Source organism: Sceloporus undulatus, chromosome 2, assembly GCF_019175285.1.
Source record: "Sceloporus undulatus isolate JIND9_A2432 ecotype Alabama chromosome 2, SceUnd_v1.1, whole genome shotgun sequence".
In the NCBI taxonomy this organism is placed as follows: domain Eukaryota; kingdom Metazoa; phylum Chordata; class Lepidosauria; order Squamata; family Phrynosomatidae; genus Sceloporus; species Sceloporus undulatus.
Genome location: NC_056523.1, coordinates 83,454,096 through 83,477,054, shown reverse-complemented (window position 1 = coordinate 83,477,054; position 22,959 = coordinate 83,454,096). Strand labels below are relative to the sequence as shown.

General features: G+C 39.8%; 1 protein-coding gene across 2 annotated transcripts in view; it reads right to left on the bottom strand.

The window, feature by feature from the left end:
* Nucleotides 1-22,959, bottom strand: part of RNF145 (ring finger protein 145) — a 90,808-nt gene that overhangs the window by 15,437 nt on the left and 52,412 nt on the right. For both annotated transcript variants that reach the window (XM_042453591.1, XM_042453592.1), the window contains exons 3-5: nucleotides 18,221-18,329; nucleotides 9,835-9,926; nucleotides 4,076-4,311 (exon numbers count right to left, since the gene is read on the bottom strand). In XM_042453591.1, coding sequence (XP_042309525.1) covers nucleotides 4,076-4,311; nucleotides 9,835-9,926; nucleotides 18,221-18,329 — 437 coding nt within the window. The remainder of the gene's footprint in view (nucleotides 1-4,075; nucleotides 4,312-9,834; nucleotides 9,927-18,220; nucleotides 18,330-22,959) is intronic.

Sequence of the window (22,959 nt, the reverse complement as noted above, 5' to 3'; positions counted from 1 at the left end):
CCTCTAGACCCCTGGGGGGGTTGAGTACATGGGAAATTCTGTTTTCAGGGGGGGGGGGGGATGTGTGTGTCCGGAACGGATCCCTCGCAAAAACGGAGGGCTGACTGTACTCTATACCTTACAGAACTGCAGGGCTGCAGAGACATGGCTGCAAGACAAGGCAATCAAAAATTCAAATGGCATGAAGAAAAAAAACCTATTGATAACAATGTCACCTCTAAGTCTCAAAAAGAAACTTATAAGCCAGGTATTGATTTATACTGAATTAATTCAAGCTGAGCAAAGGCAACTGATCATATACGTGAGAACAGATGGAATGTAAAGTTAGAAAATTACTGTCAAGCCAACCTTGGACAAGATGAGACAAGATATGAGCTGGCATGCAAGATATGGGGGCAAGGACTAGACTTGTCTTTGATGTAATGTTTTGAATCTCTTCTTTTTTGATCTCATGAATTTTGGGCATTATATGTATATTTATTTCAAGAGAAATAAAACTCTTGATTACAACATATTATTGGGAAAAGCTATTATTCTCTTCTCTAACTCTAAATTATACTAGATTAGAAACTTAACACAAAGCCAGCTGAAAGGTATAATTATGTTCTGATTATAGGCAAATTGTCTGGGATACAAATCAAGAAGGGAGGAAGTTAATGGGCTGAAATCTACTGCTTTCCTTGTGACACCATTTCATTCATTCCCATCTAAACTGTTATTTTTAATCAAAGTATTTTTAATTGGCTTTCCCATTAACCAAAAAAGGAGTCTGTAAATACCTTCAAGGTTCAAATAGTCTTAAGAAATGAATGCCATTTTTTGCAAAGGAGTTAACAAAATGGTGAAAAGAATACTGTCCCTCATGAACAATGCACCTGAACATTATTCGTAAAGTGTGAAGACATCTAGGCACTATTCAGGGGGCATTAAGATTTCATATAGAGATGGCATTAGAAAGCCAAATCATTTTTGCCTTTAAATAGGACTCATGCTTGGTTAATATTGAACACCTGTATCTTAATAAGATCTGCTGGTGAGGTCTTTCTTTGTGAGCCATTTATTTCAAGAAATGCATTGCAGTGTAGTGGTCTGAACACTGGACTACAACACTGGGACACAAGGGTTCAAATCCCTGCTTTGGCCATGGAAATTCATTGGGTGTTGTTGGACAACTCAGACTCTCTCAGCCTCTCAGGAAGGATCATGCTCACCTCTCTAGAAAGAAAGTTCAAGAGCCTGGGAGTAGCTACTGAGAAGATCTTCTCATGTTCCCATCTGATGTATCTGTGAGGTTGGTGGGACACAGAGAAGGGCCTCCAATTGCATGGAACTCGGTGGTACCAATCAAATGTTTGTTTCATTCAAATCATGAGCAAAATCAAATCAACCCAGGCAACACCAAGTAATTTCAGTTTGTCTATATATCTATGTGTGTATGAGAAAATGATATATGATTAAATTTTTAATATGAATTTTGTGTGAACTTGCTTGGATGGGAAATCCCCTGGAACTTGTTTTTGGTGCCACAGAGGCCTGGAGGGGGGGGGGGGGGGAAGAGTCCCAATTCCACTGTCACTGCACATTAAAGTATACTATTGGATCTTGGCTGCTACTTTTATGCCCATAATCTAAATATTGGCAGATGCGGGCAGAGGGAGGCATGTCTAACTTCTTTGAATGAGTCTGTGGTTATGGTGAAGTATTGAACAAGGGGCTTCCATTTTCCAGACGAGACTCATAGGTTCAAAAACTAGGCAAGATAGGAAAGAGGGTGACTAAATGGATGTTTTTCAGTCAGGTGCCTACCTTAAAACTAACCTTCATGAACCTTTCCCCAGGTTCAAATATCGGCAGATGTGGGGCCCTTTCTCCGTTATGCCATAAGAGTCTTAGGCAGAGTACTAACCTCTCCCCCACTAGAATGTATTGCACATTACTACAAAATGCATGAACATGAGAATGGCAAAACAATGGGACACAATTGCACAGCTTGCAGTGAAAATAGTTCCCATATTTAACATCTAATTAACTCACATTAATTACCCTTTAGATATTTGGCATGGGTCTTTCTTCACAGTCACTACCATCCCAAATAATGCACTTGCATAAAAATCAGAGAGAACATTTGCTACTATAAAGAGAACAGGCCAACCTGTTAATTAACAAGGTGATGGTTATTTATAATGTCTTCAATTCTATGGTTGCATTTGAGACTGCAGTAATGTAATTAGTTATTTCAGTGGTTCATTACCTTCACAATTTAGGATCTATTGTATTTGTGGGGTCCAGAGGACACAGAAAGCACACAAACAGGTGGAGTAGGGTGGGAAAACAAAGCTTAGGAACAGTAAGCATGCTTCAGATTTAATAAGATGGAACGGTTAAAATGTGGGATCGTTTTCATAATATTTCAAAGAAGAAAGACAATGAAGGTGGTAAAATCACTGAAACCACTACAAATTCACTGGAATAAGCACAGCTGAAATCTACTGCACTACTGTAATATGTACCCTATTACCATGTGTGGATGTTAGAGCTGGACAGTTAAGAAAGAAGACAAGAAGAAAATCAATTCCTTTGAAATGTGGTACTGGAGAAGAGTGCTGAGCATTCCATGGACAACCAAAAAGGCAAACAAATGTGTCCTAGGACAGATCAAGCCAGAATCTCTCTGGAAGCCAAGATGACAAAACTGAAGCTGTCATACTTCAGACACATCATGAAAATACACAAATCATTGGAAAAAAACAATAATGCTAGGAAAGGTGGGGAGAGGTAGAAAGAGAGGAAGGCCAAATGTTAGATGGATAGGCACTATTAAGGAGATCACAGCTATGGGTTATAGGGTTGCCATAATTGTCCACTAAAACCCGGGACAAAATGTGGAACAAAATCTAGACCAAACTGTAGGACAACTGCAGGACAAAACTCAGCCCAAAATGTAGGACCTTAAATGTCCTACATTTTGGGCTGAGTTTTGTCCTGCAGTTGTCCTACAGTTTGGTCTAGAATTTGTCCTACATTTTGTCCTGGGTTTTAGTGGACAATTATGGCAACCCTAGCAGGAATTAAACAGAGCAGTGGAAGACAGGGAGTCTTAGAGATGTCTCATCTACAGGGTCACCATAGGTAGAGATCAACTCAAAGATGGTTAATAACAAATATATGTACTGTGCAATGCACTTCATAGTGATCAAGATTAGCCATTTCAGGCCTGCCTCATGCTTGTATGTACTGTGTCACTCCAAAGAACAAAACAACAACCAAATACTACACATATAGAAGTATGTCAGAACATACACACATTCAATTGCAAGTGATCAAGTATTGAGTAACTGATAAGGAATTCTCTCTCTCTCTCTTTCTGTCTCTCTCTCTCTCACACACACACTCGTCCTTAGAATCCAAGTTTAAAATGACTTAAATAATTAGTAATATGTTGAGTGAATTATAAGAACAGATTTTCTCATGTTTAGTTAGAGACAGTGAAAAGTAAATCCCATAACTTTTAATAATACACACAGGGGGCTTGGAGGACATGGGAGGTGGTATCATCCTGGCAACTTGGGGTATTGTTTTGCCTTTAAGCCAGCTGCCTAACTACTGTGGAGTTCCTGCCATCACCCTTAAGAAATGGCTGCTCATTTCCACTTGCCCCAACTCAGTGCCTTGTTGACTGATTGAAAAGTACAAAGGTTGTTTTCCAAAGGGTGCAGAAATCAGCAATAGTAAGGCTATTCCCAAGTATCTTTCAATGTTTAGCTCAAGAAAATGTATATATTTCTAAACATTTTCTTTTTATTTCCCCCCAAAATTTCCACTCTCTTGTTGCACTTCAGAAAAACATAGCTGGGAAGTCTTCTTGCATAAACTATTCTAAAATGTTGTAGGTAATTCTGTAGCCCTGTTCAGTCATTAACACAGTGTACTGAATCTACAACTGAAGATGGCTCGTCTTAAATTCAAAACTTGAACACTGGAATGTAGGTTGTTTGCTCTTGTCCTGTCAGCCTATGTTATAGAAATAATCCAAGGCCAAGGAATACAGTCAGTCATTATTTTCAACAGACATTACCTGGACAAGTTCTCTGTATGCAGACTTTGCCAGATTGTACGGTACCAGGAGATTAGATGCCAGAAAATAAAGAACTTCCAAACCAGTGAAAATCATTGCAAATTTGTTGATGATGACAATCGTTTCCAGAGGGACCAGACAGAGTCGAGCCAGCAGAGGGAGCATGTGAGCAGAGAAGAGCCAGATCTGTTTGGTTTTCATGACACAGGAGCAAAGGGTGCACACCACAAGCTGACCTAAAATTGATACAAACAAAACCTGTATCATAACCTGTATCTATTTGTATTGTTATTTACTGTTGTTCACCGCCCTGATTTTCAGAAGGGCGGTATACAAATAAAATTTTATTATTATTTATTATTATAACATGGCTCACTTCCCCCTGAAAATTCCATGAATGGTATAATACACTGTAAAATACACATTATTTTTGAAGCATTCCCCTTTACATACAGCAGTGACAGCCATCAGCAAAGGTATAAAATTACTGAATCCAAAACCTTTAAAATCTGCAAATATAACAAAACACATTTGCTAGGAAGGCATTATGAAGTTAATTAATCATTTTTTAAGCCAAGCAAATCTGCTTTTGTAAAGCTGTCTGTATGCTGTGTCAATGCGCAATAACAAAATATAGGCCTAGTCAGTGATTCTAAGGCAGGAGTGAATTTCTACCCCCATCCACTTCTACTGGGATGCACCAGTGCCTTGCCAGAGGACTGGAAGTGATGCGACATCACGTCTGGTACCTGTTTGGACTAATGATCAGCTATTCTGTGGGAGTTGGGAAGGGGTTCAGGGAACTACAGTACTGCATTTGTAGGCAGTTTTAAAGCATCTGAGACCATTCCCCCACCCCCACCCCAAATTTTTTTTGTCAAAAGTAATTCTGAAAAACAAAACAGAGCGGTAGTTTTTAGAGCTGTTCAGCCCACAAATCAACATTTTAACCATGCCTCAGTGGGAACATTTTAATGACCTTGCTATGCATACCCAACTAACATAAGCATATTTACTCAAAATTTTCACCAACAATGTACAACTTCTGGAAATTTTGATGTTATGGGCAGGGGGGGGGAGTCCATTTTTCCTTGTTTTTCTTCAGGAATAATTTTAATTCAACATTAATTTTTAAAAAAACTCTTCAGTTGTGTATTATCATCATAACTGATGAATGCCACCTCCCTGTCCATTTCATTTAGGTGGCTTCACCCAGTAGATGCAGAAAAGTATCCTGGAGAATTGAAGCATTTATGTTCACACTGTGCACAATAATTATCATTCTTTAATTATGCAGCCTGACATATATACAGGTTTTCATGTCCTGTACTGTAGTCACTGTTATAGCAAAAGTGTCACATTGTGTAGTGCCCAATACTTTCATAATGTTGCCATAGCTCTCATATGTGCACAAGATGTAGCAAAGAAGGCAAGCAAATTATGTTCTCTAAAGATTGTGAATGTGTAGGTGTATAAACACTGAAATAAGATTTTTTTTAACAAAATACTTGGCGTCTACTGTACTAACAGCATTGCTACCCTAATAAATAAGCTGCACAGACTATGGATGTACTTTCAATGTTCAAGATATAAATTACATTTACACAAGTGGAGAGAAACAAGCCATATTTTCAAGTTAAGTTGTTCTTACTGCTGAGGTGGTCACTTCTCCCAAAAGGAAAATAACCTTGGCCATTGTTTATTTCAGTATCCTACTTCTCAAGATCTGCATATTTGCTACTTCCTGGGGCTTGACCCTGCCCATATATTTTTAAATGACCAAATTATTAGAAATCAAGAAGATGACATCTATATTTGTTCCTTGCTAAAAAAATATATCTCTAGAAGTTATTAAAATCTAAATTTCAGGACCAGAAAACTTTTGAAACAATCTTCTCATTTGGATAACCAATGGAAAGAGTGTAAGTACACTCGTCCCTCCATTGCAGCTTTGACTTTTGCAGATTTTATTATTATGTTCTCTCTAGGACTATCTAGAGATTCCTAGAGAGAACACTCCACTAGGCATTTGTAGCTCCTCCAGCACACTTCTATGGCCAATGTCTGGCAGATGTTGATCACACAGTTGCACTGGAGGACCCAGAGGTTCCTAGAGAAGTGTTCTTTCACGTAAAAATATAGTGGTTTTGTTATTTGCAGTTTTTCCACATTCACTGGGGTCCTGTACCCCTAACTGCAGCAAATGTGGAGGGATGGGTGTACTTTTTCTCATGTTAAGCAGACCACATTCTAGAATGCAGACTGAAGAGTAGAAGTCATTTTACAGAAGTGGTAAAAACCCCAATATTTATTTAAAATGCCGTTTCAGAAGCTTTTCTGAATGGACCGCATGGTTTGGCCTATCCCTCATCTTTAAAATCTTAGTTTGTTTGAGTTTTTTGCTATTGTGCTAGAAACTATGGGTTTACAGCTGCCTTTAAGCATTACACATTATACAATAAGTCTTTTCAGGGCATCAAATGTGTGTCATAATCAGTGTTACCATTGACATGAGAACCTCCAGGCCTCCTCCTTGTGAACAAGAATTTTCAGCTGCAAGGAAGAGGCGGAACACTGGCCACTGAGGACTATCTTGCAGTGTTGTGGCAGGGGATGACCATAACCATTATGGCTGGGAAGTGACTTGTGTGACAAATGGCAATGGGCTTCTAGAACTCTTTAAATTTGAAATAACTTACTGATGTGTTCAGTTTGACTGGCATGCACTTCTGACACAGCAGCTTGGAACTCAAACAAGAATGATACCATTATTTCTATTTCTTTTGTGAACATTTATAACACCAGCATGGAGCTCCCATTCTCCTCAGATCCTGGTCTATCCGGGTGTGAAATAGAAATGGGAGATACGATAGCATGGACAATTCTAACTTTAATACAGTCAATCCTCTGTATCCATGGATGCTGTAAATTTAATGGCTAGTTAATACCCATTCTGCATATTTCAAGCTATGGATTCAACCATCCATGGCTCGAAAAAATATGTATTTTTAAAATTTCAAAAAGCAAACCTTGATTTTGCCATTTTATATAAGTGAAACCATTTTATATAATTGTATATAATGGGACCATTGTTTATAATGGGACTTGATCATTTACAGATTTTGGTATCCACAGGATGGGGGTGATGCTGGAACCAAACCCATGTGGATACCAAGGTATTCATTGATATATCTTTACATTTCAGGATCTTGTCTAGTTCCTTCATAGCTGCTAAGCAGGTCTGAACATAAGGGTTCTGACCTGATTTCTTTTTTAGTCAGTTGCCTTACCTGAGTGGAGATACTGTGGAAGTAGCGGTGAAGAGACTGACTTAGTAACAGATATTCTGTTTCATGTGTTTAAGCATACAATTAAAATGATGGCCACAATACCAATTCTTGGGCTTCTCTTTTTCCATCTAATCTCCTTATCCTAACAAAATAATTTAAAATGTTTAAGCATGTTGCTTTTTAAGAGGGGAAGCAAGTCTGGAAAGGAAAGAAGGAGAGAGTGTGTAAAGTGGGAACTTCCTCCATTACACAGTCAAACTGCTGTGCTTGAACAACTTCCTGCTCTTTTAGCCTAAGACCTAAGCAGCTGGATGCAAGCGCCCTCTAGAGATTGCTTGGCTTCCAGGCTAGCTGAGCAGGAAGCTGCTCATCTAGTACTATCTGAAAGGCAGAGCGTACCATAATGGGGCTGGTATGTTTGCTTACTTTAATTGTCACTAACGTGGTTCACATTAACTTCACCCCCATCACACACACTGAAAAGCATACATTACAACTAGCAATGCTCTCCCACTACTGGGACATTTGGATGGCATGGAAAGGGCTCTCTGCATGTAATGCATATGCAGTACATATAAAGTTTCTCCTCACGAAGAGAGCTCTAGATTATTAAGGATCTCCCTATGGATGTGCAATGTTGACAACTTAAAATTCTTGGAGCATTTTTTCAAAAATGAAGACTGTTGCAGCATATCTTTTCCAGTCTTTTTGTGTTGATTTTGAGAATGGACATGGAGATCTGAAAATTTGGTTTCAGGGGAGGCTGTTTTAATGCAGCAATGGGAGTTGGCACTGGCTTCCTTTCTGGGCTGATTTCACAACACCTATGCTTTCTGTAATTATGGGAAATAAAAAGCAGGGATCCCTGGTGTGACTCCTTGAAACATTTGTTTATTTTCATTCTGCTCACAAATCTTTCCTTCTGTTTCCATTTTGCAGTTTGCAAAATGTGCTTTTTTTTAAGTTAGGAGGGACACATCTTACTTACCTTGCATGTGAAAAGCAAACAAAAACTCTGTTGTTTTAATTTTCCCATCACTGCTATTTTTTGAACTGTTTCCCATTTAGACTGACCCAGACTGAGCCTCTCATTACAGAATTCACTCATTTATATCATTTTGTAAATCATTTATTGAGTCTCCCCTATACAAAATGCTTTGGACCAGAAGTGTTTTGGATTTTGGATTTTTTTAGGATTTTGGAATATTTGCTTATATATAATGAGATATTTTGAAGATGAGAACCAAGTCTAAACATGAAATTCATGTTTTGTATACACCTCATCCTTATAACTTGAAGGTAATTTTATATATAATATTTTAAACAATTTTGTGTGTGAAACAAAGCTTGCGTACACCAAACCATCAGAAAGCAAAGATGTCACTATATCAGCCACCCATGTGAACAATTTAGGATTTTGGAGTATTTCAGATTTTGGAATTCTAGATAAGGAATACTCAACATATATTCCATTGTTTCTATGCTGAAGTTTATGATAGTCTCCCTTTAGCATAGGAACATATGTGGCCAAGCAGCATCTACATGGGTTTTTCTTTTTCTTTGAAAATGTAGTTTCCTTGATTTTTCTGGACCTGTTCCATGATTGTGGATTGTTCCCCGATTTGCAAAACTAGCATTAATGGAAATTGTAGCTTTGGGAAGAGATCTGTTAAAGACTCATAGAGTGCCATAGAATGCATCCCCTGGGGCACCAAGCAGAAAATCCCAATAAATAAGTTTATATTAGAAGGCAGCTGTTTCATCACCATCAGGATCCTGACAGGTCTGGCTGTAATGTGTGCTTTTCAGTATGTGTGATGGAGATGAAGTTAATATGAACCTCCTTAGTGACAATTAAAGTAAGCAAACTTACCATCCTTATTACAGTACCTAAATGTTCCTAGAGAAAACACTTCTCTAGGCATTTGTAAGTCCTCCAGCATGATTCTATGATCAATCTCTGGCAAACTTAACCATAGAGTTGCACTGGAGGACCTGGAAATTCCTAAAGAGGTATTCCCTCAAGTAAAAAGAATAGTGTTTTTTTATTTGCTGTTTCCCCACATTCACGGGGGTTCTTCACCTCTAACCCCAGTAAATGTGGAGGGATCACTGTATACAAAATCCTTGTTAGCAACATTGCTTTCTAATGTTGGCAATTGTAAAGTGAAGTTGCTATCTCAGGTTGATCAATGAATGCTTTAGATGATAAACAACATATTTTATTTCAACTCCTTGTTCGGCCCTGGAAGCCTACTGGGTGAGCTTGGGCAAGACACACTCTCTCAGCCTCAGAGGAAGGCAAAGGCAAACCCCCTCTGAACACATCTTGACATTAAAGCCACATGATAGGTTCACCTTAGGGTCGTCATAAATTGGAAACAACTTGAAGACTCATAACAACAACAACACCTAGCAAACCAAACAAATTTGGGGCACCTTGAAAGACAATGGCATGTGTGTACTCACCAATTAAGGCTGTCATAAAACGATTCATGGAAAGAGGTTCTAAATACATTGGCCCTTCATAGCCAGATTCCAGTTCACTCCTTACATAATCCCTAAAAAAACACAATGAAAATATGTTAACAGAAGTTAAAATTAGTTAAGGAAAGGTAGTTGGCAATGCAGAAGAGGACTTCGGTGACAGACAGTTTTGCTGGGAAAATTGGGGGGGGGGGGGGAATACCATGTACAACAGGCACTTTATTTTACTGACAAAATCCATTAACATTTATTTTGTGTGTGTGTGTGTGTGTGTGTGTGTGTGTGTGTGTGTGTGTATGTATGTGTGTTTTAGAGCCAAACTTTTATTTTATTTTTTTCTAGTGATTTTTACAGACAATTTATTAAGTACCTTGATCTGCTATGCTCTCTGCTTTTCTAGTTCTACAGTCCTTTACCAAAAGTCCACATGACATTCCTATAAGCATACAGAGAAAACTATGCAAAATGTACAGAATGGTCTAGTTCATGGGTAGCAACTGATAGTTTATCAGTTCAAGAGCAGGTCTGGGGGAAAAAGTTTAAAAATAAAACAAAACCCAACACCCTCCAACCTTTTTGATGGAAACCAGCTTTTTGCATTGAAGTTTTAATGGGGGGGGGGGGCTGCCAAATATATTAATACTGTGAAACATCTGGCAAAAAATAACTGTGAGTCCTTCACAGATAGCGGTTTGTTTCGCCTCTTTGAGACTGCTTTAATTACCCTGGCTCAGTGCTAGGGAATCCTGGGAATCCTGTGGCACCAGAGCTCTCTGACAGAGAAAGCTAAATTCTCTAGGACTGAGCCACAGGAGTTAAAGTGGTCTCAAACTGGATTATATCTGCAGCGTGTTCCGGACCTGATTTATACTGATATTCCAGTTCCAACTCTGACTGGCTGCAGCTCTCCAGAATTTTCAAGCAGTAATGTTTCTTAGTTCTACCTGTAAAAACCCTAATATTTTCCCAGTAGTCTCTCACTGAAGTACTAACCACTTCATATTTTGCTTAGCTTCCAAAATCAGATGAGATTAGGTGCTCTTTTACACTGCACAACTGTAGTACTATGCTGCCACTTTAGGGGCCATGACTGTATCCTTGGGAATCCAGGGGTGTGTAGTGGAATCACAGTACTACAGTCAAAGTGGAATCACAGTATTAAATTTTTGTGGTATGAAAGGACTCCAGGTATCCAGTTTCAAACAAAGAACAAAAAGTTCTGAACAACCCAATTTGAGATTGTTTCATCAACTACCACTTTTCTGTACATTGTATGTATGAATTTTTAACAGAGACTGGATGGCCATCGGGGGGCCATGTTGATGTATATTGAAGGTAAAAATGTTCAGATGTGGCAATGGCTGCAGAAGCCTAAATTGGCTACAGCTGGATGCTCAAGGTCAACTGAGCAGGACTAAATGTAAATATTATTATTATTACTGTATTATTATTATTATTATTATTATTATTATTATTATTATTATTATTAAATGTAAATATGCTATGTCTTCAGTCTGAAGAGGGATTGGTATCTGTGGTGCATAGCAACTTGTATAGGAAGAGGCTGGGCTTAGTGGTCAACTCATGGTAATATTGTATAAAAGGAAAACGCTGTTCTGGTGAACTGTGGGAGTCTGGAAGTTTGGGGATAGTGTGGTGTGACAGTAAGAGTTTTTGTATAGTAGTGACTAGCTCGTGTTTATCTGAAACAAAGTAATAATGCCCTCTAAGGAGTGAACTTGCTGGAGAGTGATTCTTTGATTTAGCAGCTGTTTCTCCAGGCATTGTTCCAGCAAGCTGAAAGCCTGTTTGGAGTTTCGCTCTGTTCCTGAGTTGGAGAGATAGTTGGCATCTTCATCCATTTGGCACCAGACCGGGACCACGGGCAAGGTTCATCACCCAAAATATCAACCGGGGAGGGGTGCTTTGATTGTGTATTCCTGCATATCAGGGGGTTGGATTTGATGGCTCTTGTGGTCTCTTCCAACTCTATGATTCTAACTTCAGACTTTGCTGCAGTCACTGACGTTACCAGGTGGCTTGGGACATAACCTATTTGTTTGTCCTCTGTTCTTCAATCTGGAACATGTTAGTAAAAGTGACTAAATTCTTCCTGTAATAAATCACTAAGAACTGTAAATATGTTTACTGAGAACTGTGATTTGTAGGACTTCTTTTTTAACAAGAATATCTAAGAGTGCAACTTTATTGTGCCAAGCAATCAGTCTTCCTTGGTTTATCCATTCTACGGCTGGATAACTGGGAATCAGAACAAGTAAGGCACCAAATGAGAGATCCTACCACTGTCTGTATTTAGAGCTGAGAGATAATGCTATTCATTTACTATTTGCTTATGTCACACTCTCTCTGGTTCATTTAATCTGCATCCTTCCCATGGTCTGAAGTTTTTGCCAATCCAAAAGAAGAGAAGAAAGCACTCCAGTTGCAAGTCTGGCTCAACAGCTTTTCTCATTTACTCCTTCCTACAAAAAAATTACTTTCTGAGTTATAAAACTGACAAGCGAAGGTATTCTCAAGTGGTATGTACTTCAAACGCCTCTCCTGTTTAACTGTGACAGGCTTGCAACTTCACTGCAGATTTTTAAGCCGTAGAAGTATGTGCAAGTTATGCTGAAGTGGTCCTCTTTAGGTTACAACCTCAAAGGAATAGCGGTCTATAAATAAAAATTATTATTATTATTATTATTATTATTATTATTATTATTATTAAAATGCATGAGTATAAACATTGAATCTAGAGGATCAGATTGGATAAGTATGCTTTGTCTTCTTCCTTCATCTTTGCTACATTTTCTGTTCTCGTTTTCCCCTCTTTTTGCCAGCAATGAGTGATCTGCTGCTCTGGAAAGGTATGATCCATTTTGTTTTGGATGGAGAAGAAGAGCTTTCTATCACTTCTCTTTTTCTCAATAGGAAAGAACAATCAAGCTAAAGTTCAGATTAGATTACTGTGTGAGGAATTCAGAAACTCTGTGTCAGCTGCCATCCTACTGCTACCTTCCTGCTAGTAAGCCCCGTGGAACTTAATAGGAATTCTGTCTTGGCACACATATGATTGTTGCATTTGTTCATTTTTTTAAAAAGAAAGCAAAAAATATAGCGAGTTTTCTGAAACAGCTTCCCTGACTGCTGAACCATTTTTGAGGCTGCATCTACACTGCAGAATTAATGCAGTCTGACACGCATGGCTCAATGTAATGGAATTCTGGGACTGATAGTTTTGTGAGATATTTAGCCTTCTCTGTCAGAGTACTCTGGTGTCACAACAAACTACAAATCCCAAGGATTAATTGCATTAAGCCATGGCACTTAAAGCAGTGTCAAATTGCATTAATTCTACAGAATGGCAGCAGCTTCAGTGCAATATGAATGATGTTTTACTGCCTTACATGGCTTCAGACTTAGGTACCAATAGACTTCTGTTTCCCATACAAAGCAAGCCAGTGCACTAGTCTCTGCAAAACTTTTCATCTGAGTGTGTCCTGCCTTCAGAAATTAAGACAATGGCAAATGAGGAAGAAGGTTCTTGGTTGTCCGGACTTGTCTCCCTCAAATCCTTCACAAAGGAGACTTGTCTGGCTCTTATTCTGATGTCTGCTCAGCAACAACGACAGTTCTTTTTGAGCATACATGCTCTTTTTAAATCAAGGCTAGAGAACAGATGACTCTCAGATGTTATAGCTGTACTGTAACTCCCATCAGTCATAATCATCACAGAAGATTGTTGGGTGATAACAGGGGTTTTGGCCTGAAAACATCAGGATGGCAACACATTCCCCATTCCTGCATTAAAATGTGGTTGATTATGTTACACCCAGCCTCAAAAAAATTATTGTTTTATTGTTTATTTTTTTTAAAAAAATCAGATATGCCAATTTCTTATTCCAATTGTTACATCTATAATAATAAAGATTTAAGATATAACCTTGTTTAATATATATAAATCTCTTAAATACCCATATTTTCCGGTGTATAAGACAATTGGGCATATAAGATGACTCCCAACTTTTCCAGTTAAAGTATAGAGTTTGGGATATACTCGCCATATAAGACTACCTCTCTTCCAACGCACACCAAATAAAATTTTTTTAAAAATCAGATTTGATTTCAATATGGTAATTTTAATTCAAATGCTTATGACATGCAGGAACTTAGCAGAAAAACTTGTTGTATACAAAGCTTGCTTGGATTGGATTGTATACAAAGCCCACAGATTCTCCAGTCCAGCTCGGAAGTTTCAGCACCCGCCCTATAAGACGAAACCCGGTGTATAAGACGACCCCCGACTTTTGAGAAGATTTTCCTGGGTTAAAAAGTAGTCTTATATGCCAGAAAATACAGTAAATAGGTAACATATAGTACTGGGACACTGAATGATATCTGATATGAACCCATGTCCAGAACAATTCACATGCACACAACCACTACGTACAATTAAAATTAAAGGTACAGTTTGAAAAACATTTTTTCAGCCTACATGCATGCATCCTTATTTATTTATCAGTTATATTTATAGATTCCCTTTCCTCGAGGGATCTCAAGGCAGTGTACATGGTTCGCTACCTCCTGTGAAGCAAATCAGGCTGAGAGAGTGACTGGTCCAAAGTCACCAATGAGCTTCCTGGTTCAGTGGGAACTAGATTCTGGATCTCGCAAGTCCCATCATTATCAATCTATTACATCACACTGGCTCTCCTTTTGTTCACACATAAGAGCTTGCAAGCTAAGAGAAGCTGCATCTGCACTGCAGAAATATTCCAGTTTCACACCACTTTAACCGCCATAGCTCAGTGCTATAGAATCCTGGGAATTATAGTTTGTTGTGGTACCAGAGCTCTCTGACAGAGAAGGCTAAATGTCTCACAAAACTACGATTCCCGGAATTCCACAGTATTGAGTCGGGGCAGTTAAAGTGATGCCAAATTGGATTATTTCTATGGCGAGGATGCAGCCAAAGGTACACTATAGTCAACATAGTGATCCTTCAGCATCCTCACAGCATTCAGTAGGTACTTTGATGATCAAGCTTCTCTACTAAAGGCACATGCTTCTTTTCCTTTTGTGAATTTGCATCCTAGATATTCACAAAAATAATACTCAACTGACTGTCTATCCACACAACCCTTTCTAGATTTCATATTATTATTTTGGATTCAGATGTCATACTGTACTACCAAGACTTATACACTTCTGAGACAAACTTTCATTGTTTGTTAATTTTTTATTTTTTATTTTTTGCAGTACAGCAGCAGTTAAAACACAATAATAGTTTTCTAAGTAATAGCCTTGCTTATTAAACTGGCATGATGGAGCACTAGAAGAACAGTGTGTCTTCCCTCATTAGCATTTGTTTTATGGCAAATAAGCACAGGGAAAACACTGTTATGAAAAAGGAACAACTAAAAGATTTTTTAAAGTATCCCATTCAGACATAGCCAATTAATTATTTGTTCATAATCCTTTAGGAGGTATGGGCAGAGAGCAAAGGTTAGAAAGAGTGAAAAGCCCCCAGACTCTTCCCAGATACAATGAGATGGGGGTGGGGGTGGGGCTTGCCAATCAGTTTATCCTAATCCACCATCCTGCAGCTTTGGAAAAGGAAAAACAACCTTCTTGCTTCCTTTATTTTCTGGCTGACAGCCAAACATGCCCCTATTCTTGAATAGACACAGCCTGACCCTTCAGATGAAAGGTTTATGGCTAAGCAGATTCCATGCATTCCCTGGCTAGCGAAGTTTGTGTTGACAATCATGATGACATATCAAGTGGGTGGAAGCAGAAACACATCCTACCAAAAGAATATATAGGTGTCAGGAGAAACAAATATGCAAATTGCAAGTGCTTTACGTTGCTGTCATGTATAAACATTAAGAGCCAGGGTGGTGTAATGGTTTGAAATTTGGACTATGACTCTGGAGACCAGGACTTGACTCTCGGCTTGGTCTTGGAAACCCACTGGGTGGCCTTGAGCAAGTCACACTCGCTCTCAGCCTCAGAGGATGGCAATGGCAAAACCTGCTCTGAACAAAACTTGCCAAGAAAACCCCATGATAGGGTCTTAGGGTCACTATAAGTCAGAAACTACCTGAAGGTATACAACAACAACAACAATAACAACAACAAACAAACTTTCAGCCTTGGATCCTGAGACTGCTAACAGATGACACCACAACCTCTCTAAAGCCCCATTCACACTAAACAGCTATAGTGCTGGAGGTGGTGGTTGTTTGGTTAGAGGCATAGGAGCACTCTGGATGAGGACACTAGCCAGTCTAGGATTCCACAGGATGAAAGCCTGGCAATTAAATTGGAATCATCACAAGATAATTATCTAGTACAAATGGGCTCTAGGTGTCCCACTGAGTACCCCCTAAAGGAAAAAAAAATCTCCCTTCTGAATGATAAATACCCTCATCCCCAAGTAGGACAGAAGGTAAAGCGGGGAATCATCAGGATTTTTAAAGAGGCACCTTCTGTCAACAGGAGATGCCTCTGCCAGATTGGAGATGCCTTTGTCAAAAACTAGGCAATTCAGTTCCCTTCTTCTCCTTCATGCCACATTATCCTGGAGAATCTCCTGATCTCTGAACGAAGTTCTCTTTTTTGTCAAGGGACTGGGTGGGGCACTGGAGTGTGGAACAGTCACTTTTCAACAAATTGTTATTTCTTTCAGGCATCAACCCTCCCTCAAGTAGTTAAAAACACGTGAACAAAAGTTATAGCTTCACAGACAAATATTACACCTTGTTTGACAAAATGGTATTCTTAAACAAGGACAAGACAAGGATAAATCCAAACACCAGTTCACACTGTGAATAGTAATTCCAAGTACCAGAGGTGTTTTTAACCTTGTTTGCATCAAGGTAGCATGAAGGTTTATCATCTTTATGTACCGAAGAGGGGCCTGGCTGCACTCTCCACTTTTCACTATGTGAACACTGTGTTTACACATTCCTGCGTCACACAATAAGCCTTGATCCTTTCATTTTCAACAGGAATGGGAAAATTGTCACCCTCCCAAGAACACTTTTGTGGCCCTCAGCCTCTCCTGATTCTGCAGACAGCCTTTTCTTGCTCCCACCAAAAGAATAAATTGCCTTTTTAAAAAACCTCCAGGAGTAATGATTGACTTTTAAATAGGTTGCAACCACTTCCACACTGTTTAATTGAAAAACACCATTTTTCAAAACCATTTTGGGAGCATTTTTGGAAGCCTGCCCTCAGCCATACTCTACAACATATGGCCTGTGTGTTCAGCCCGTTGGCCACTGCTCCCTTTGCAACTTGGGAACAGCAAACAAGCAGCTGGTGAGCAGTGACTGAGAAGCCTCTTGCCCATTCCACCCTTGTGGCAAAAGCCAATGCAGGTACGAGGTTTATTGGTTGCTGCTCAATCAGCTGCTTGGCTGATGCTCCCAAGGTGACTAGGTGCAAAGTAAAAGCTACTCCCCTTCTTTGCTGTGGTGGAAAGGGGTGCAGCTGGCTTCCAACTTTTCTTCCCAGCAAGGAAAGAGTTTCAATCTGATAAAGGCAAGAGAGGCAAAGGAGTCTTTTGAAGAACTGACTCTGGATACTCTTCCCCCCATAGACATGCCTTCCCCATAGAGCTTCAAGTCATCCCAGCACACACAAACATTGTTTCTTCTGCTACCTCTCTTGGTTTGTCCAACAAAAGAAAGCAGGACCAGCACTGAAGCTCCAAATTGCACTGGCAAGCCAAGTCCTGGCAAAATTGATAAAACTTAAGCAGGGTCCCAAATGTGAAAGCCCCTTTCAGCACATCTTTCCTGCTGCTCTGTGCTCTAAGTCATCATCCCCACCATGGTCCTAAAGGTTGCTGTGAAATAACTGTAACTGGCATTGCACTGATATTTTATGCTCTGGCCACCTTACTAACTCCCTCTCCAGTAACTGCCCCCTAACAAACCATTACTACATAAAATGAAGTGGAGAGAATCCACTGTACATATACTGCCTTAAGCTACTTGAAAAGATATACAGTGCATCCTTCTTTTACACGGGGATCCGTTCTGGACCCACCCACCCCCGCATAAAACAAAAAGCGTGTATACTCGAGCCCCATTACAAGTAATGGGTCTTGTGCTTGTAGTGGCGGCGGCAGCGCGCCATGGGTGCATGCATTATTGTTTCTTCCAGCACACAGTGCCGGAAGAACAAACACTACTTTCAGCATATGCTGAAAGCAGCATATAATGCGCCTGCGTATGACGCAGGCACACTGTACATTTAAGCAATAAATGATAGATTTCCTAGTAGAATAGTCATGAAGTAATTTGAAAACCCAAATCCAGGGGGATGGGAAGGGATCAATTTCTACTATTCTTACCTGGAAATTTGATGTCCAGCATACAGCAACAGTGCAGTTAGAAAATACAGGTAGAGCTGAACCAGGTGTTGTCTTGGTAAGGTTAAGAGAACAACACTTAAGATGTAACCTGGAGAAGAAATAAAGAAAATTCACAATTAATTACATGAATCTTAAAATATTGTTTTTCATTCCTTACTTGAAGTTCAGGGGCCTCTTTGTATCTGCTGGATGTTCAAGTCCTATTAAATACAATGGTGTAGTAAAATGGTGTCCCTTATGTAAAATGGCAAAATCAAGATTTGCTTTTTGGATTTTGAAAAATATTTTCAAGCTCTGTATGGTTGAATCTATGGATGCAGAATCCATCAAACAGAGGGCTGTTTGTATGAACTGAAAGTCACAATTGAACTGGATTTTAAAAATCTCCTTGGCTAGAACTCAAGACCATAATTTGTGATTCAGTGTGTTTGAGCAGACACTAATGAAAAAAATGAAGAGCCTTCTAACAAGGGAGTCCCCACTTATGACTGCATAACACTAAAAGGTAAAGTTAGGGATGAAACAGACCATCCTGAAGAGGAGGCTTTCAGCCATCCTTTCCAAAAGCAGATTGCAGCAGCCCCAATCTGCCTTTTTGCCAGCTGAAAAAGAAGCGTCAAACAGCCACTCCTTTTTGCACTGGCAAAAAGCCAGCTTTTCTTTTCCCACCATGGCTGGAAGCCAGCGTTAAGGTGTTACAGCAGCATGTGGCGTATAAATGCTGCACCACCAGAGCACCTGGAAGCCGGCCCACGTCTAGGCAGCTAGGCAGCTTGAAGCTGGCTTCTGGGCAGCTTGGGCTGTGCATCGTTTGTACGTCACACTCCCAAGCTGGCTTTTTATACCAGTCTGTTTTGCACCTTAGTTCTGTAAGACTATGCACTAGGACCCAGCTTTTGAATGGGAGGATATCCAATTCACATCTTTGCCTACTTTAAGGCACAGTGAACAAAGTGCAATCCTCCAAAGGGTTGCCATAAACTGCAGACCTTCAATATCTGTAGGGCCACAAGTTGCCTACCTCCACTCTAAGGTCTGACCCTACAACTTTTGTAATGGTTGCTCAAACATTATAGAGGAAAAAGAAAATAGCTGTCAGCCACTAGGGCCAAAAATGTCAAAGACTTTAAAATATGACCTTTCCTATTCAAATTTTTTTCTACCAAGAACATGTATCGCTCAAGAAAGAGGACAAAAAGACCATGTGGTCTTTTATGAGGATTCATCATAAAAAGACTGTTTTCTCACTACAGAGTAACTTCTGCCCGTTACCCAGAAGGAGGTAAAGTCCTGCCTGGGACCTGTTCTCTCGCAAAAGAACAAGCCTCCATTTTTTTATTTTTGTTTTAAAAAAAAATTAACAGAGTTGCTTAATATGAAGCACAACAGTCACTTCAGACCACAAACGTAATGTATTCATAAATGATCACAGAAGGCAGAGATCATACTAAGGTATCATCTGATGTGTGTATTAGAGATGAACGCTCTGACTTTGAAATCAACATTTTTAAGAATCTACCGTATATACTCATGTATAAGTCGACCTCATGTATAAGTCAAGGGCAGTTTTGGGATCCAAAATCATGGATTTTGATATGACCCGTGGATAAGTCGAGGGGCAAACACTGAAGGATGTTACAAAAGATCTAAAGGGGGAGGGGGACAAAGTACCACTTCCCTCCCTATATCTCACTCTCTGGACCTCTCCCAAGCATCAGTCTCAGCATGGAAAAGGGGAAACAAGCCTCAGCGTGCACAAACACACACACACACACAATTCCCCTTACCGAAAACATCTCCAAGGCACATGGCTTGCGAAAAGGAGGACAGACCCCACTGTCTCTCTGCTTGTCACCTCCAGGACTCCCAAGGCTCATAGCTTACAGAAATGGAGGACAGACCTTTTCTCTCTCTCTGCTTCTCACCCCCAGAACTCCCAAGGCTCATAGCTTTCAGAAATAGAGGACAGGGCTTTCTCTCTCTCTCCTTCTCACCCCCAGGACTTCCAGGCAAAACGGGGTACAAGCCTGGGCATACTTTCTTTGTGTTCCTTCTCTCAGCAGCAGCTTGTTAGGTCTGGCTCCACAGGAAGGCTGAGAGCCTGGGAAACAGACAGACACACAGAGGGAGGGGGGGAGAGGGAGAGAGGAGGAGCCAGCGCCGGGGCTTCAAACAGGGAGCCGTTACAAGGCTACAGAGGAAGGTGGGCACTTCTTCTTTCACAAAATTTATTAGCATTAACTCATTGACCCTTCCATAAGTCTACCCAGGATTTTGGAGTTCATTTTGGGGCATAAATTTTTCAACTTATAGTCGAGTATATACAGTAATGTTAAAACTCACCCAACAATATCTACACCTAAAAGATTTTTCAAAAGCCAAAACCAAAATGCTGTACTAGGCAAAACAATAATGCATTCTTACAGTATTTCCAGACAAAAGATAAAGACCACCTATTGGCATATTGGGTTTAGAAATATTTCATACAGAAATATAAAACATTTAAAATAAAAATATTCACTATCTAAGAAGATATATTTTAAATCTTTCATAAAAGCATATGGAAATTCAGTAGGCAGTCCCCATCTGGAGGATTGCCCCCCTAATGGGGAAAAAAGTTGGAACTCAAGACCATATTAGTCAATGGGTGGCGATGGTGTGCACCTGCATCAGCTCACCCATTGCCATGCAGCACCATTGGCTAAAACGGGGTGGGGCAATCTGTGGGAGCTCCAATTCAGATGGTTAGATGGTTAGTCGATATGGTAGGTGCACTGTACAAAATATGAGATGCATTGGTATGAAACCTAAACCACACTATCTATCTATCTATCTATCTATCTATCTATCTATCTATCTATCTATCTATCTATAATACTTATATATATATGTATTTTACACAAAATAGTTTTACTCAAAATGGAAAAACTGAAATGAAAATCTAGGCATACACACAACTCTTTATTCATATCAGCCATTATAGCCCCATTATTGTTGTGTGCCTTCAAGTCCTTTCCAACATATGGTGACCTTAAGGTGAACCTATCATGGGATTTTCTTGGCAAGATTGTTCAGAGAAGGTTTGCCATGCTAACTCCTATTTATAGTTTATTCCAACACTATAGTATAGTGTTTAATGGTCTCACACAAACATAAAGATTTATTTAATGTCACAAAATCCCCAAAGTCAATATCTGGGTTACTATAGCCTATACTGGCATTCTTCAGGTGGTGCCCTCCATATATTGATACTATAACTCCTATAATTACTAGCTAGCATGGGCATACACAGTCACGTCAAGCAATCTTTCAATATCTCACGGGCTATACTAAAGACACTAAAGTAGAAGTGATGAGTAAGATCATTTCTCCCAGTAAAGGAATCTAAAATTCAGGTTGAGGCAGTGGTAGTGTGTGTGTGTGTGTGTGTGTGTGTGTGTGTGTGTGTGTGTGTGTGTAAGACATACACCCCACAACACCACCTGCCTGATCAAAATATCCTTCAAGTTGTATCCTCAAGAACATTTAACCAAGCAGGCCATCAATGAATCAATAAGATGAAATAAATGAATGAAGGTTATTGTGGGCGTAGATCAGCATATATAAAATAAAAAAGGCTTTAAAAATCAGAATATAATAACAACAACAACAACAACATTTATTTGTATTCTGCTTTTTCACAAAAGAATCAAAGTAGATTTCAACAGTACAATTAAAATATCAAACAATTAAAAATTACAATTAAAAAATCCCAAAACCCCAACCCTCCCCCCAATCAGAAAAACAGTGATCAATCCCTAAAAAAAGATTAAACATCAAAAAAATTTTAAACTGTCCAATATGAATAACTACAATTTCAGGCAGATTAGCGCTAGAAATGAGTCTTTCTCTAGAGGTGGAGGGACGGGGGCGATGGTATCAAACAATTTTGATATTAGTATCAATAGAGGGGGGGCAAGTCTAATGGATCTAATGCAGGGATAGGCAACCTTTTTGAGCCGGGGGCCGGGTTGCTGTCCCTCAGACAAGTCGGGGGGACCCAGGGGTGGAGCGTTCCCACCACCCCGCCCTTCGTGTGTTGTTTTTGGGTGGGGTGGGGCCCGCAATGCCAGGGGAGGAGCTTCCACCCTCCAGGGGCGGGGGTGTCCACCAAAGCCCCGCGGGGGGGGAGGAGGCGTGTTGCCCGCCTCTCCTCCTCGGTCCCCTTTCTGGCCAAATACCCCCCAACTACATTCCAAACACACACAACAGCACATTTGTGCATTTCACATGGCTTTACTTAACGTGCCTCTTGCATATTTCAGAGGCTTTTCCATAACCAAGCCCCTTGGGTTTAACACTTAGCATGGTTTAACATGGCTATGCATATTGAACATGTCCAAGGTGGTTCCACTGTTCTGCACCAGTGTAATTCTCAGAAGTGTGTACTTGGTCAAGGGACTTTGGTTTTTTCTTCACTGCAAATGAGTTTTGTAAAAATCACAGCTATTTACATTAGCCTTGCCTCAGAGGCTTGCTGATACTTTGGCTTCAGAAACAGTGCCGTTCATGCCCCTCAAGCTGAGTCGTATCTTCATCATCACACTATCATTGTCAAAACAAGGAAGACTTGTTTAGCATAAAAGCACCCAAAACACACTTTGGAAGGTGACACTCTCGGCTTCAGAAACAGTGCCTGCATGCCCCTCAAGCTGAGTCATATCTTCCATCATCACACT